The 14,866-nt window shown below is 46.6% G+C and overlaps 1 protein-coding gene across 20 annotated transcripts in view; it reads left to right on the top strand.

The window, feature by feature from the left end:
* Nucleotides 1-13,078: 13,078 nt before the first annotated feature.
* The window catches only part of ELAVL2 (ELAV like RNA binding protein 2), a 142,414-nt gene continuing 140,626 nt past the window's right edge, over nt 13,079-14,866 (top strand). For 5 of the 20 annotated variants that reach the window (XM_061631198.1, XM_061631161.1, XM_061631046.1 and 2 more), the window contains exon 1: nt 13,382-13,533. Coding sequence is in view for 1 of the 20 variants with exons in the window: in XM_061631015.1 (XP_061486999.1) it covers nt 13,209-13,231 (23 nt within the window). In the remaining 19 variants the exon portion in view is untranslated. Of the gene's footprint in view, nt 13,232-13,381; nt 13,534-13,577; nt 13,599-14,296; nt 14,318-14,553; nt 14,686-14,718; nt 14,833-14,866 lie in introns of those variants that run through there. The other 15 variants (XM_061631006.1, XM_061631036.1, XM_061631025.1 and 12 more) reach the window with 8 other exon arrangements.

The raw sequence follows: 14,866 nt of genomic DNA, 5'->3' as shown, positions 1-14,866 counted from the left end.
GAATGTAGAAGCTTTTGTTAAAAAAGGGTAGTAACTAGTAATGGGCAATAGCCATTATTTTACAGCACTATATTATTAGCAGAACAATTACTAAAGAAGATAGATATTTCAGTGCAATGCACACTCTTTTCTCCCTTAGCTAACTGCATGAGAACATAAAACCCATGTTCTGACAGTGAAACACATGTGTCGCTGGTTTTAACTTTTGATATCATGCTTGCATGCTAACCTTTACAATAGCGATCATTCCCACCCCCTCACTTACATTGGAGGGCTATGGAATTAGTATATCTGCCAAACTGGTACATATAATTCAGAGTTGTAGATTTTACTTGCTAGGATGCTCAGAACATTTCAGCATGAGTTCTCATAATGATCTGTAGTATCAAGTAACAGTCAAAAGTTACAGAAACTATATTAATATAATTGGCAATAGTTTTGTGGCGCTTTGGTTTTTTTTAAAGAATAATTTAATTATTTTAAACTTTTTATATTGAGCTTTGTGTTTACAAAGTTATCTTAGGATAATTATTCATTGTGTCCTGAACACAGGAGGCTACTTTATACTGAGTCAGACCCATTGATCCATCTAGCTCAGTACTGTTTAAACTGTCTGTCAGGGTTCCAGGCAGATGTCTTTCACCATCCCTACTTGGAGATGCTAAGGACTGAACCTGGAAACTTTTGCATGCTGAGCATGTGCCCTACCACTGAGCTACAGTTGTTCTCAAGGCTGTCTGATGCCATTTGTAATGAATGAGTATCCCACACTTGGTATACAGATGAGTTAGCCGCAAAGAGCATTTATCAAATAATATACAAGCAAGCAAACTAAGCTTACATATCAAGGTATTTAAAGTTTCTATTGGTCTGTAAATAAATATTGGTATGTACTCCTTCACAGGACAGGTGGTTATCTTCTTCCCCTTTTCCTCCTCTGTACGGGATTTTAAGAACATATTAATGCTGTGAAAGGGGGTGATGGATTCCTTAGCTCTCTACAGCCACAGTTTTACTACCTTGGGTATATATTATTTGTCATGGGCTATTGGAGAATATGGAGTATATTTCTGTTGGTGGAATACTAGGAGTGCAAAATGGTTGCCTTGGACATCCTTCACAATTGCGATCCAATGATGGAAGCCATTGACCATGCTCACACCCAGCCTTTGCATTTGATGGCACCATTCAAACTGGATCTGAACAAGAAGGACAGACTCTTGTTCAGTGCCAATGGCAACAGCACACAAGTTACTGAAAAGTAACATGACTGCATGCTTAGGGATCAGCTCACTGAAAACTGTGTCAGTGGCTCCCCAGCATTTGCCACATTGCCCACACACTTTTGTCTATCCCAACATCTGCAGAAGTACACTTAGTTGCAGTGGCAACTGGTGGCTCCATGTCAGTGGAGCAGTGGAATCTCTTCTGTGTTTTAGTCTGAACTTTCAAGGAGCTATCTATTGGTTTCAGCACCTTGGACAGCTCCTTGAAAGTCCAGACTAAAACCCAGAATAGATTCTACTGCCCCACTGACATGGAGCCACCAGCCACCACTGCCTAGTTAATACCAGGAAGGGGGGCTTTGCAGTGGCTGTACCCAGCCTCCAGACCTCTCTCCCATGGAAGCCTTGGCTTGCCTCCCCACTTTTTTGGCTTTCCACTGGATGGTTACATTCTTCCTGTATAGGAAGGCTTTGGAGTCATGAACAGTTTGTAACCAGCTGAGCTAAATTGTTTTAACTGTTTCAGCAGCTGCTTTGCATTTTGAGTTTGTGTGGGTGCGTTCTGCTATTTTAGTAATTTTAGTGATTCTGTTTTATTTCATTTCCTTCGACATTGTTATTCCCTGCCTTGTGCTCTTTTAGAGCAGGGGTGGCTCAGCTGAGGCCCTCCAGATGTTGTGGTACCACAACTCCCATAATCCCGGACTGTTGGCTTTGCTGGCTGGTTCTGATGATAGTTGCAGTCATAAAAACCATAGGTTAGACACCCCTACTTTGGAAGAGAGGCGGGATATAGATGTTTTAAATAAATAAATACATGTCTGGAGTGTCCAGCTTAATGAACAGGTCATACAAGGCACCCACTATTTAGAAACCCCTAGGTATGCTACCCACCTAACCACACCATATTTTCTGTTCTAAATGTAAAAGATGTGGCTCCATTATCTCAGCGATCCTTACAACAAGCCTGTAAGGCATGCCACTTTATTTCTCCTCACATTGCAGGACACTTAACCTGGCAGAAAGTAACTGGCTGAGGGCTGTCCCGTATGCTGGGGAAGGGGGTTGAGATTTAGCACAGAGACTTTCAGCTCACAGATTATTCTCTCCACTGCCATTCTCATGCCCTCTCTCAAAGCTTTCCATCTTCGACTAAATAAACAAAGTCATATTTTAACACCAGCCATTTTCTTACTAAATCAGAAAGGAGATGAGTCCTTGACACCATTAGCCTTTTGAACAGGATTTGTTGCTTACACAAACATATGGCTCATTTTTCTTGCACCAATTCAGTAATTATTCTGAAGCTCATTAGTCAGGCTCCCCTTCCCTCTTTCAGAGAGGAGTTTCCTAATTTATGGTCCCTAAGAGATGGAGTGTGTGTGTGTGCATGCATGCATGTGCATGAGTACAGGTGCCTGTGCAAGTGTGCAGGTGCTTGTGTGTAGTACAAGGCCATCTTCTCCACACCCACACATAGTGGGGACCTTTTATTTACATACACTGCATTAGCCCACACACCCTGAACCTGCAGTTTAATTTGTCTTTTAAAAGGAATGATGTTATGTGTGGACTTCCAGTGCACCTGGAAAGATGAATTTTGTTGCAGCTAGAGAACCTTTCTCCAGCAGAATGTGAAACCCCACTATTCTATTCCTAATCCAGGTGTCATTTAAGGACACTACATATGGGCTTCTTTCCTTCCTTCATTTTTTAAAGCAGTACTGAATCACGGCTCAGCTAAGTCCATTCTCTTCTCTCCTTACAAGTGGGAAGGCATTCTAAATAGACCTTAGCTTTAGGCATCCTATCAGCAACGTGCTGCTGCCTGTCTCGCTAACCCAACCATCCTTACTCCCCAAATTTCAGTTTCTTAATTTACAGCGCAGTTGTGTGTGTGTGTGTTATTTATTTGCCACAGCAGAACGGAGCTGAGTCTGTCCTTGCTGCTCCCTTATAGCACTGGGATGGCCTCTTATCAAGGCTAAAGTTTGGCGCAATGCAAGCGTCCCCCATTCAAGTTATTATCTGTCGAGGACCTCTCGAGCCATCACCATCGCTGCAGCTTGCTGATAAGGCAGCTGTTTCTCTCGCTGTCGTGTCTCTCTGGGCCTCGGTCTGTCTTTTGGTACAAACTGTGGCTTTGTTAACGTGGCCTGGTGAAATAACACTTTCTCTGTTGTGCGGGCGTTTGAACCGAGCACAAAAGGGATATTGGGGGGAGGGGCGGAAGAGAGGGAGATGGAACTGATCGCCTGGTTGATAGGCATGGTTAAAAAAAGAAAAAGAAAAACACGTATTGCACCCAAGTTGAAGGGAAGTGATGGGGAAAAATACCCGGCACATAAACAACAAACCAGAAACACCCCCATTTCCCCCCTTTAAATAAAAATCTAGCAAATGTGTGAGGGATAACAACGAGTTCTCGGGGAGAAAGCAAGCAGATGGCTTCCTCCAGTCTGAATCCAAATAATGATCATTTATCTTTCCTTTCAAGAAGTTACGAGATTGCTGGTGTCCTTGCCTGGAAAGAATAATTTTTAAAAGCACCCCCCACGCGCCGCAATTCTCTCTCTCTCTCTCTCTCTCTCTCTCTCTCTCTCTCTCTCTCTCTCTCTCTCTCTCTCTCTCTCTGTACATACCAATCATTCGCGGAGGGGGGCAGGAGACTCATTAGTATTAAGACCACTGCATCATTCTTTTTAAAAGGAAGTATTGCTTAGTTAGACTTGCAACTGCTAAACTTGCTTCCAACATATGTGTCCCGCACGCACACACATTTATACATGTGGATCTTTCTTCATATATATATATATATATATATACATACATACACCCCATCAAGGGGTTTAAGAATGCAGGGCTTATTTCCAAGTAACAGCACAATCCTATATACGTCCACTCAGAAGTGAACACCACTGACTTCATTGTTCAATGGAACTTACTCCCAGGAAAGAGTGTATAAGGTTGCAGCCCAAATGTCATAGTGTGCTCCTAAATACACTCACTTGGAAACAGGCTTCCGTTGAAAGAAATAGCAACATCCTAATAAGCAAGTACGTTGAAGTTCAAGGCCCATGAGGTGGCTGCTTTGCAACAAGGAACGAAGCAAGACCTTTTTTAGTTAAAAGAGAAATGTTGTCGTAGATGGTGTGCTGAATGAAGCAACGCCTAGACCAAGCTACTCCAGGAGTGGTGCGATTTGTTTCGATCCCGCATGCTTACTATATACTTCGTTACGTTAGGGAGCACGCCCAGGAAACATGACCTTACCAGAGCCCTTTCAAAAGGAAGCTGCTTTCAAGACCGATCTCTCAACGCACACAGTGTCACCCATGGGAAAACGCTATCTCTTTGACATAATGTGTTTTCCAAACGAGTAGACCCTTAGTCAGATATTTTCAGCTCCAGTCTTTCCCCATCCCCCACCCTACTCCCTGCTCGAGTTTGACCGTGAACAAGCGACTCTCTTTTTTATAGTAATGTTCTGTAAGGCTGCTGTAAAACAATGCCTTTCTAAAACAAAAGTTTTTGTTTTGTTTTGTTTTTTAAACTTGGCTTTTAACTCTTAGCTGTGTGAGTTCGCCGATCGTGGGAGACTGCTTAGAACAGAAAGCAAAGCGAGAGCGGTGAGCATCGTCGGGGAAGTGAGAAGCTAAAACGGGGCTGGGCACCTCTGTCCATGGTCCTGAAACATTCCAACTATGGTACTATGGTGGAAGTTGACAGTTTAGTGCTTGCATAGATCTTGGGAGTTCTTTGTCCCACATCCAGCGCCTAGAACAGTATTCTCCTGTCAAATTAAGTATACCTTCCAGGGCAGGCGTCTTAAAAACAGCTTTTTAATTTGTTTTTCTGACTCAAATAAAGATGCTACACTAAATTATTGAGTTTGGTGAACTGCTGGCGTATAGGGCGGTGGTGGAATCTACACTACTCTGAATTATGTTGCCTATATCCAAAAGTTGGTGGTGCTGTTGTTTTTGAAGAGCAAACACGAACACGTATGTTCGGTTTTCTTTTGTGGGGTCTTAGCAAGGAAAAGCAGCGACTGTGTAACCAGAAAAGTAGTCTCTATCTTTGTGCATGTCTGAAGCGTTGATGTCGGAAATGTGGTTTCTTTTTAGAAAGTTAGGGGGGGAAACACAAACCAAAAAAGAAAGAAGGGCACGCTTTTGTCTAAAGATGAGTGGGAGACAAGAGGAACCCAGTGGTGATCTGGCTTGTCACTCTGACAGCTGTGTTTCTGCTTAAGGTCACTTGCTACAGTGCTAAGTGTTTGTAAAGCTATGGTTTATTTAAAAAAAAATAGTACAAACTAAGGATTATCACTGCATTTGACCCGTTGACAGGATTGACTTGTGCCAACTTCTTGTAGAATCTCTATTTAGTCTTTGGGGAAAGTTGATGAAATTCCATTCCTTAAGTTAAAAAGAAAAAGAAACATCTTCGGGATTTAGCTGGAGCAGCTGCTTTTGAAAACTTAGCAAGTGTGTTGTTTTTAATCGATTTAACTGAAGACAGGATGTCAGTCTGGAACATTTTAATCAGCTTTGGCATTTCACAAGGTTACTTTCCTTTCTTGCTTCTCCAAGGCTGCCACTCTCGCATTAAAATAACCCTCCGAAGTTAAGTGACTTAGGCTAAAAGAAGGAACAGGAAACTCTCCCTGAGTTTGCCTATCTACAGCAGAGAGGATGCCGATGGTCTTCATCCTTTTTCTAATTCATCCTGCAAACACCGATTTGTCATACGATAATTGAGCTTTATCAAGAGATGCTACTGAACGAGGGGCGTGTCTACAATGCATGGCTAGACTGTAAAAAAAAGAAGCTCGCGTTCTTGCTTTAATGTAGGCATAGCTAAGCAATGGGGGGGTAGCTTTATACCACAATTAGCATCCACGTCTACAATTTCAAGTGGGATAAGCAAAAACTCATGGTGTTTTACAGGACACCAACGTTTGAAATCTAGTCCCACGAGCATCCTCGAAGTGGGTGCCATTTCAGAAGTAAAGCACAGCCGAGGCTTCAGTCACAGTCACCTGTCTCTCTTCCTTTAAATCTTCCATGCTCACTCTGTTTTAGGTTTTGGATCCATTTCATCCCACATTCCCCAAAGAGACAGTCAACATTCAAGGAGTTAAGTGTTCTCTATAGATGGTTCAGTACCACTTCAGCCTAATGTGAAAGGTTCGCTAGAGGATGATATGCCCATTTTATTTCACCTGTAGGCGGCTTGACGGTGTAAAAATCACCCCCACCCCGAGTTCCACTCTGATTGCATGACATGGATTGAATACTGCGATTGTATGGGCCAAGCAGCCGGATAATCGAAGGTTCTGGTATCCGTTCCATTAATCACTTGTAAATAATCAAGGGTACACTTCTAGGACAACCCAAATTAACACTGTGCTGCTCTTCCAGTCTTTACCGACTTCTTTTGCACCCTCTACTTTCAAATGCACAATTGCACCAAAGAGATTGGGGGCAGGGGAGAGGGATGGGCATATAATGTCCCCCCCACGGTATATAAGTGCTTGGTTGTTGCAACATACAGCGGTTTCACCCGCCTCTCCCACCAAATCTAGTCTAGAAGACATTTCCGATTGAAAAACAAGTTGACGTACAGGGGAAGGACACGGAAGGACAAAGGCATGAAAAGCTTCTGCAGCGTGCTCACCTGGGGAGGGGTGGGAATCATTCTCAAACAGAATTAAGCCAGGACATTCAGGAGAGAGGGGAAAGGTATTTGCTCTCCCCGTCACTGTCAGCCGGAGGGGGGGGGGAGCAAGTTAGGAAAGCAACCGGAATGATTCTGAGTAACTTTCCTTGAGAATAAAGAAGTTTATGGCAGGAAAATGAATGCAGGACGCTGAAAGCAGCCTGTGTAGTTTAAGAGGGACACAACCTCGCAGTTTTCTTCTTCTCGAAAGAGAAAATAGGTAAACGCCCAGTGAACTAACTAACTAAATAGATGGCAAATAAGACTATCCCTGGCCTCGGGATGGGGCTACTTTTTATGAATTTTAAGTTCTCTGGGCAAGAAAGAGTCTGCCCAACTCTTTCATCGTTGACATTTCCCTCTATGATTTCCAAGGTGTTTCCTTCCTTCCTTTTCTTCAGTAGATGATCTACATAGTGGTAAAAGAGGTGTGAGGTGTGTGTGCACACAATGTGCGTGGGTGTACTCCAGGGTACAGAGAACTCGTACACTGCACTTGTAAGAGCCTTCCCCCGCCTAAGCGGACAATAGTCTCTTCCTCCGTCTGAAGAAATGTGGAAACGTCCTAACCCAGCACGTTTAGTCTCCAAACATGCTATGCAAACGATGTGGCGCGGATCCCAAGGTATTGCATTGGTCTAATTCGGGGAAGTTCTACTGAAAGAGAGAAAGGGGGAGGGAAAAGAGAAGGACAAACGGCAGCGCAGCAACTTCACTGCAGCTACATACATCCTACGACGCTTTCTTCTTAAGCTGCTCACCCCCTCCCCCCCCCCCGCCTGCCCGCCCTGCGCTGAATGTGGTATCGCTCGGCGCAACGCACCCTGAAACGGGACTCCATTGAGCCTACCGGAGTGGCACAGAGCGGCCACCAATCAGCGGCGGAGGCTGCCTCAGGGCGGTGCCGGTTGAAACCGAGCGGACCAATCGGGCACGACAGAGGCCCTGCGAGCGGGTTCAGTTGTCTCTGGATTCGGCGTATACTTCCGCGCGTGGCACTCGGGATAGGTGGGAGAGCCTGGCACGGCTGCAGAGACACATACGCGCACACGCTCGTGCGGAAGCAGAGGAGCGCCGGGTGATACGGTGCCTATAAATCTGTGCTCCAGTTCACCTTCCATTTAAGGCGTCCTCCCCCCTTATGTCTGTTCTCAGTTAAGAGATGCAGCAGCTTACTTCGATTGGGCGCTGCTAGAACGAAGGAGGCAGAGACAGGGAGGCAGCCTTTTAGGAAACCCTCCTTTCATCCCTTCTTTCCTTTGTTCCTACCTTTTATTTCTCCTCCCCTCCCCCCTTTTCGTTGAGTTGTGTTGTAATAGGAGACCGTTCAGTCTTGCCGCGCTCCTTTTTTGGGAGTAAAGTTTTTCCCCTTTCTTTTTTTAACCCCCCTTCCCAATTTATTTTCCTGCTGTGGGAGTGGAGAAAAGCAGCTTTCATTTTTATTTTTATTTTTTGTGTCCTTTTCCCTCCCCTCCCTCCATTTTTATTTTCTTCTCTTTACAACTGTCTGCAATTTAGGTTTTGGGTGTTGTCGTGAGACCTACCCTTCTGCTTCTTACTCATCTTTATTGGGACATCGTTACCTTTCCCCCCTTTTTTTCTTTTCTTTTTTTAAACTGAAGCGAGAAAGGTAAGTTGTGCTTTTTGTCATTATGCTATTATAATTTTTTATTATTAAATGTCTCCGTAGCTGTTAGGATGCCTACATTACCTACAAAAGGGCACGCGGTATACAATTAAGTTTATTGCAGACGCTTCCGCTTGCTCCCCAGCAGTTGGTGTCCATTGCATTGGGCTAGTAGGGTTAGATACCCGATGTACCGCTATAGAAATACTTGTATAGAAAAATAGCACTGGCAGATGAGGATATACGATTTATTCTATATTAGTTGCGTTTAGGGCATTTAGATGCCCTCAGGGAGCAAAAAGCTCCAGAAATACAGCAGCTTAGCTGGAGGTGTAAAGTTCATCGCTCTGATCGTGAAATGCATGTCTCGCGTTGGACCAGCAGAAAGTACCCAACACCCGACATGAAGATGAATGAATGGAATGAGTATCGATTTGAAACGCTTAAATCGGCGTTTGCAGATCAGACGGGATAAGCTCCGGGCTCTAATTGCATTAGCCAAATAGCATTTGGTGGCCTGGGAAGAAAGGGATGGGGGGCGGGGAGCACTAGACAGAGAAGGGATGCGAGAAGCCATGACTTGAAATTGGACCAGTCTGCAGATCCTCGTGTGACAACTGTCAAAGCTGGTGGCTGGAGGTATGCCAGGGTATGAAAAAGGTGGCAGCAGGATGGGAGAACCAGACTTTAAAGCACCTTCCACTGACAATTATAGCGCTTTGTAGGGAGGGTTCCGCTTTTATATCCGGGAGACACGATTTTCTTTGTTCTGAGGAAGCTGAGGAGGGGGAAAATATGCTTAAGCTCTTGATGCAGCCGAAAGCCGTTCTGATGGGAGCCCTGCTAGCATACCTGGTTTAGGCGTAGAGCGATCCATTTCCTCATGTCGCTGTCCTTGGTCCTGAAAGGGGGCGCGGTGACGGCGGAGACATTGAAGCTCGGGAAGAAGAAAGCAATCCCCCGAAGCGAAAAACCGTAGAGTCAGCCCGACGATGAGACAACCCTCCTTCAGTCTCCTCCTATTGTGAAACTGACACCATGCTAGGGAGGATGCGAGGCGTTCCTAGTTCAGATCCCGCTTTCGTTTTGCCTGGTGTCAGCATTTAGGAAGAAAGCGTCGGCTCCTCTTGTCTAGTAAAGAAGAAAGGCGCGCGCGCGCACACACGCTCCGTCATCCCCGCACATCCTTGAATTTTGTATGAAAGAAGTTGGTACCAAAGCTGGAACGGGGGTGCGGCCAGGAGGGGTGGTGGGGGCTGGAAGGGTGGGGTGAGGGGTGGGGGGGACAGACGGGGCGTGGAGATTGGCTGACGCGGCGAGACTGGCACCCGAAGCCGAGAAGCTCCTCCCCAGAACACCCCCCCAACCCAACAACCCCCCCCCCAGCCGCAGCCTTGTATTCCAGCAAGGACCGGTCCCCGGTTTGCCGTTGTTCCTTAATTTATGCCCAGCACGTTGCCATGTATGTAGCCAGCTACTTCACGTCTGGGAAGCATTTAACGGGAGAGCTATATTATTCTGCCAGATTGGTAGCCTAGTTTACCTCTTTCCTTTGGGGGATCTCCAACTGGATTGGAAAGGCAATTGGTACCGAGGAGCTGAGATTTAATTAACAATTGCAGGCTTTAGAGTGTGTTGGGGGGGATTAGAGAATGTGTGTGATAAAATCACAGGTAGGCTGAGCGTTGATATTTCTAAGGTCCCGACGAACCCCCTCCAGATCGACACACCTCACTGCATGCCCCCGTAAAGCCTGTGCATATATTGCACAAACCTAAGACAACGCATTTGCCCTGCACAACCTCCGAATGCGTTTAGGTGTACGAAAGCCGGAATATCCCTCTCGATACACGGCAGAGGAGACGGTCGTGGAACTCCTCCGGAGGCAGTGGCTGGGAGGGTGATGGCTTTACATCTCCCTCAAGGGACAAAGAGGCTCTCCGCCATGCTTACTTTAAGAGAGACAGTGTCGGGAACCAGAATTCTCCCGAAGGGGCTTGGAACGTGCTTGGTGGTGGTGAATCTAGCTCTGTTCTAGCCGTTACGAAGACTCGGTCTTTAGTCTCCCCACGCCAGCTCGGGTGGCTTTTCAATCGCGCCTTCTCCAGGCCACGCCGCAGAGACACGGCCAATCAGCGCGGCAGTTCACGCCGGGGAGTTGAGCCGCCGTCTCTTTATGGAAGGCACTCGGTTAAAAACCCAAGCCCAGCCTGGCCGCTGGCGCTTACAACCGAGCGTGCTTCATGCCAGGCGTGCCGGGGCTATGCAGGAGCACAGCAGCCCAAGACAGCCGTCTGTAAGACTGGTGTAGTCCCCTGCAGCTGCAGCAGGAACCAGAAGAGGCGTTGGGAATGATTTTGTAACAAGGATGCTCTTAGGTCTTCTACTTGTGCCGTAAAGAAGGTAGAGGGAAAGTCCCACTCTCGAGAAGGGCGAGGGGGAAGGGCCTTAGCTCCGTGCTAAAGCATTTGCTGGACCAATGGTTGGACTCGGTCTAAGGCAGCTTCCTACGTCCCTAGGTGATTATGCATGTTTGCTTCATTCTGTGCCAGAAGGGTGTAAGGGAACTATCACCCACAGCCCCCTGTTAGGACACCCCCAAGAAACCACGCTGACCTTGTATGCCCTTCTCCCCACCATACAATAAAGGGACTGATTTTAGGAGCATGCGATGCGAATACGGTCAAGATGACGTTGAATACGCGCTCGTGAAGCCACTTAACCAGGTCTACCTGCGTATATATATTGGGTTCAGGCCTGAGCCAAGCGCATCCCAAGGCTTCAAGAGCGTGCCGTTTTAAGCAAGCCCCGATTCCGCCTATGGGCCGGCTCTGCGCCCAAGGCTGCAGGTGACGGCGATAAAGTCTCCTAGCGAAGGGCTTAGAGAGGCGGCAGGTGCAAGCAACGCCATCTAATTGGTGAAGGTCACGCTTCTGGTCTCTTAGCCAGAAGTAAGCAGAAAATAATGCTGTTGTATTCGGTGGGATTTAGAGCTGCCCCCCGGGCAGGACTTGGTCGTTCAGCGTTTATGAGGAAGGTGAACGAATACTGTTACAGATTATTGAATTACTACAAAGCTGTAGTTCTAAATTCACCCTGCTTTCCAATCCCAACGGTATGCTGTAGGTGCATGCAGATATGGTCAAGATGGCGTGGAGCACGCGGTCCTGAAGCCACTTAACTCGGCCTGCCTGCGTTTGAATCGAGTTTAGGCCCACTGACCTAAAAGGAGCCGAGCGTGGCCTTCTCCTAATCAGGGCTGTCCTCTTTTCCATGGGAGTCAGCCCACTGAACTCATTGGGTCTAACTTCCAAGTTAACTGGGCTGTACGGTCCTCTGAGTTGAGTCAAGACGGCAGGGACGGCAAGGCTACTCCGAACTCAGAGGGTTGGCGGTCTACGCGATGCCCCTTGAAGAGCTAAGCGCTTTCAAACATCTTTCCCAACTCGTTAGAACATTCACTTACACGAACTGAATCACACCTACCTAGAAAACGCCTAACCCAGTTTAAAAGCGAATAGGATTTTAAGGCAGACCCCCCCCTCCTATCACTTAGACAAAGGGATCTTTTGTTTAGATTGGTAAATCTTGGCACGACGGCTTAAGTGTTTTATGGACCAAAGCCACGAACGATTTCCTTCACGTAACTCCATAGTCTTCCATTAATCTTTAACGAGATGTTATGCAGAGTTAAGAGACTTTGTGGATTACAGCCCAAAAGCGCTAATTCTGAACAGGTTTCTCCAGAGTCACTGAACTGATCTATACTATTACTTCAAAGTAGGTTTATCTGCTTTATTTTACATGCTTACGCTGAAGCAAGTCTCCGTGCATTCAGATCATTACGCATCCGTGCAATCCGATTCTATGGATGTTTACTTTGAAGTAAGTACCACTGATTTTAGTGGGATTTACTCACATGCATGTGTGCATTGGATTGGGCTGCATTAGTGTTAATGGAGTTAGCTTCCTGATAATTGTGTAGGATATTTTGCGGCTGTAATCCTCCGCACATATCACTGTGGGTAAGCCCCATACAACTCGGTAAGACTTTTTTTCTGAGTAAACTCATATAGCTTCGGGCTGTGAGTTTAGGATCGCAGCCTAACAGTTCGATCCTATTCCTTTTTCTTTTTTGAGAAGTAAAGCCACTGATTTTAACAGGGCCTGCTTCCAAGAGCAGCAATTCCTCTGGAAAACAAAGGGAATTATGTCCAGCTAAACCAGACTGTGATCGGGCCACAATGTTAAGAATTTCTGGTATATGGGCATAAATACAGGGCAGCTTTTCCCAACCCAGTGGTCGCCACCAAACTTTTGGACTATAACTCCCTTCATCCTGGGCTATTGGCCATGCTACCTGGAGCTGATGGGAGCTGGAGGCTCACAATGTTTAGAGAGCGGCCGGTAGAAGGCTGATAGTGGGGCCTTAAAGACATCAGAGTAGAACGTGAGCCTCCCGCCTTCTTTTCTTCTCGTAACTGCAGAACGACAAGGAAGCGGCCCTATCCATTGATTGCGCATTGCACGGCATCAGCAGACATACAATCAGAAAGAAAGCGACCTCCATCTTCTTTCCGTAGAGAAACAAAGCTTCTGGAAGACCCACAAATGCACTGTAGGCTTTTGAAATGCAACTTGTGCCGCTGTTACAGTAGGTATAAAGCTAAGACTTCTGGGTCTTTAACATTTTTACCCCAGAAGAGGAGGGAAAAAAACCACACAACCCACCCCCGCACAACCTGTCTGTCAAGCTTAAATGTGGGGTTGAGGCGGAGCTGCGTCTTGGGTTGGCCTATGGCGCAAGCGCATTTCTCAAACACACCCTGTTGTCATTCAAACATCTCAGGGAGGCGGTTCATTTTTTTTCCCGCCAGCTCTCGCCGACAGCTCTGTGCTAGGACTCAACTAAGTACACCGAGAGTATTCTTTCACTAAAAGCTGAAAACGCCAGAGGTCAGATTTTATTTTTCTGCAAGGGTATAGGACTGGGTCTTACGGCCACGAACAGATATCGCAAAGTTAGTATATTGCGATAAGAAATAGGTTGTCTTTAAGAGAGAGTTCTTAAGAGACGGGGTTGCTATACATCACTAGACATGTTCTTTTTCTGTGTTAAAAACCAAGACAGGCGGAAGATACAGTCCAATCCTGTGCATTCTTATGCAGCACATTTCGTTTCTTTCAGTTTGTCTTGCAAAGCAGTGTGAGTAGGAATGCAGTTTTAGTCTACCATCCTATGCATACTTGGGAGTAAGGCCTGTTGCTTCTGTACAAGCCTGCAGGCATGCATGCTGTTAGTTCTTCATCTGGAAATCGTGGCTAGGTTACCAGGCGTTGCAGTCGTATCCTATCTTTAACTGTAGCAGCGCAAACCCAAAATCCTGATCAAGTCAGTAAGATTCTGGTGTGCGTAACTTACAGCCTTGCTTTTCTCCATCCAAATTCGGTTGTATAAATCCCGGGGAAATCCATAGGTAGCGTTTCCAAGAAAGAGACCGTAGCCTTGCTAAGAAAAAAAGGGTCCCACTAAACTCTGTTAATACCCATAACTATAATGGGACTGAAAGGGTGGCGTTCTGCACGCAGTTTCTTGAGGGGAAGCTCTATTTGAATTCAGTGAGCAGAGGAATCGCGCCGAAGGTTGCTTACGGCACAGCCCTGTGCTAGCGCTCTAGGTCCACGGTGCCTAGCCGGGAGAAATGGGAGCAACAACTCGTTGTAGGGAAATATTGCTCAGGTTACTTACTTTGCTTTCTTGCTCATAGTCACGCGTGTATACGTGTGTGTGTGTGTGTGTGTGTGTGTGTAAATACACCCACCCACCCACCAATCAGCAGGGGTTTCGGGGTGCTTGCAGATATGGTGGCTAGCGATTTGATGGTGTTAAGTAACAGGCGGCTTGTTAGAGAGTAGGCGTTAGCCTCGTTAAAAGGGTGTCTCTACGGAGCACTTTGGCTGCCTGCTTGCCTGCTTTTCCGGGATTGCACGCGACGAGAAGGCGTGGCGAAGGGTGACCCGCGAGCGGCTAAGTACTTTAAGGCGCTTGGAATGGCCGCACGCGGAGCTTCGCGGTAGCGTCACGTGCCTCTGATTCTCTTCTCTCAGGTGGGCGCAGGAGCGAGTAATTGCTACTGGCTAGTGTTGAACTTGCGTGGGTAAAAAGAGGGGCGCGCGCTGGTGGCCGGTCTCTATAGCTTTCATTCGGACTGGCGCCAGACCTGCGAAGATCGTGGCCTTTGTTTAGCTTGCCAGGTTAGACGCTGTCGTCGGGCAGTTCTATTGCTTT

This window comes from Rhineura floridana, chromosome 1 (genome assembly GCF_030035675.1).
Source record: "Rhineura floridana isolate rRhiFlo1 chromosome 1, rRhiFlo1.hap2, whole genome shotgun sequence".
In the NCBI taxonomy this organism is placed as follows: domain Eukaryota; kingdom Metazoa; phylum Chordata; class Lepidosauria; order Squamata; family Rhineuridae; genus Rhineura; species Rhineura floridana.
The sequence above is the reverse complement of the archived record's forward strand: the minus strand, read 5'-3'. Positions and strand labels throughout refer to the sequence as shown.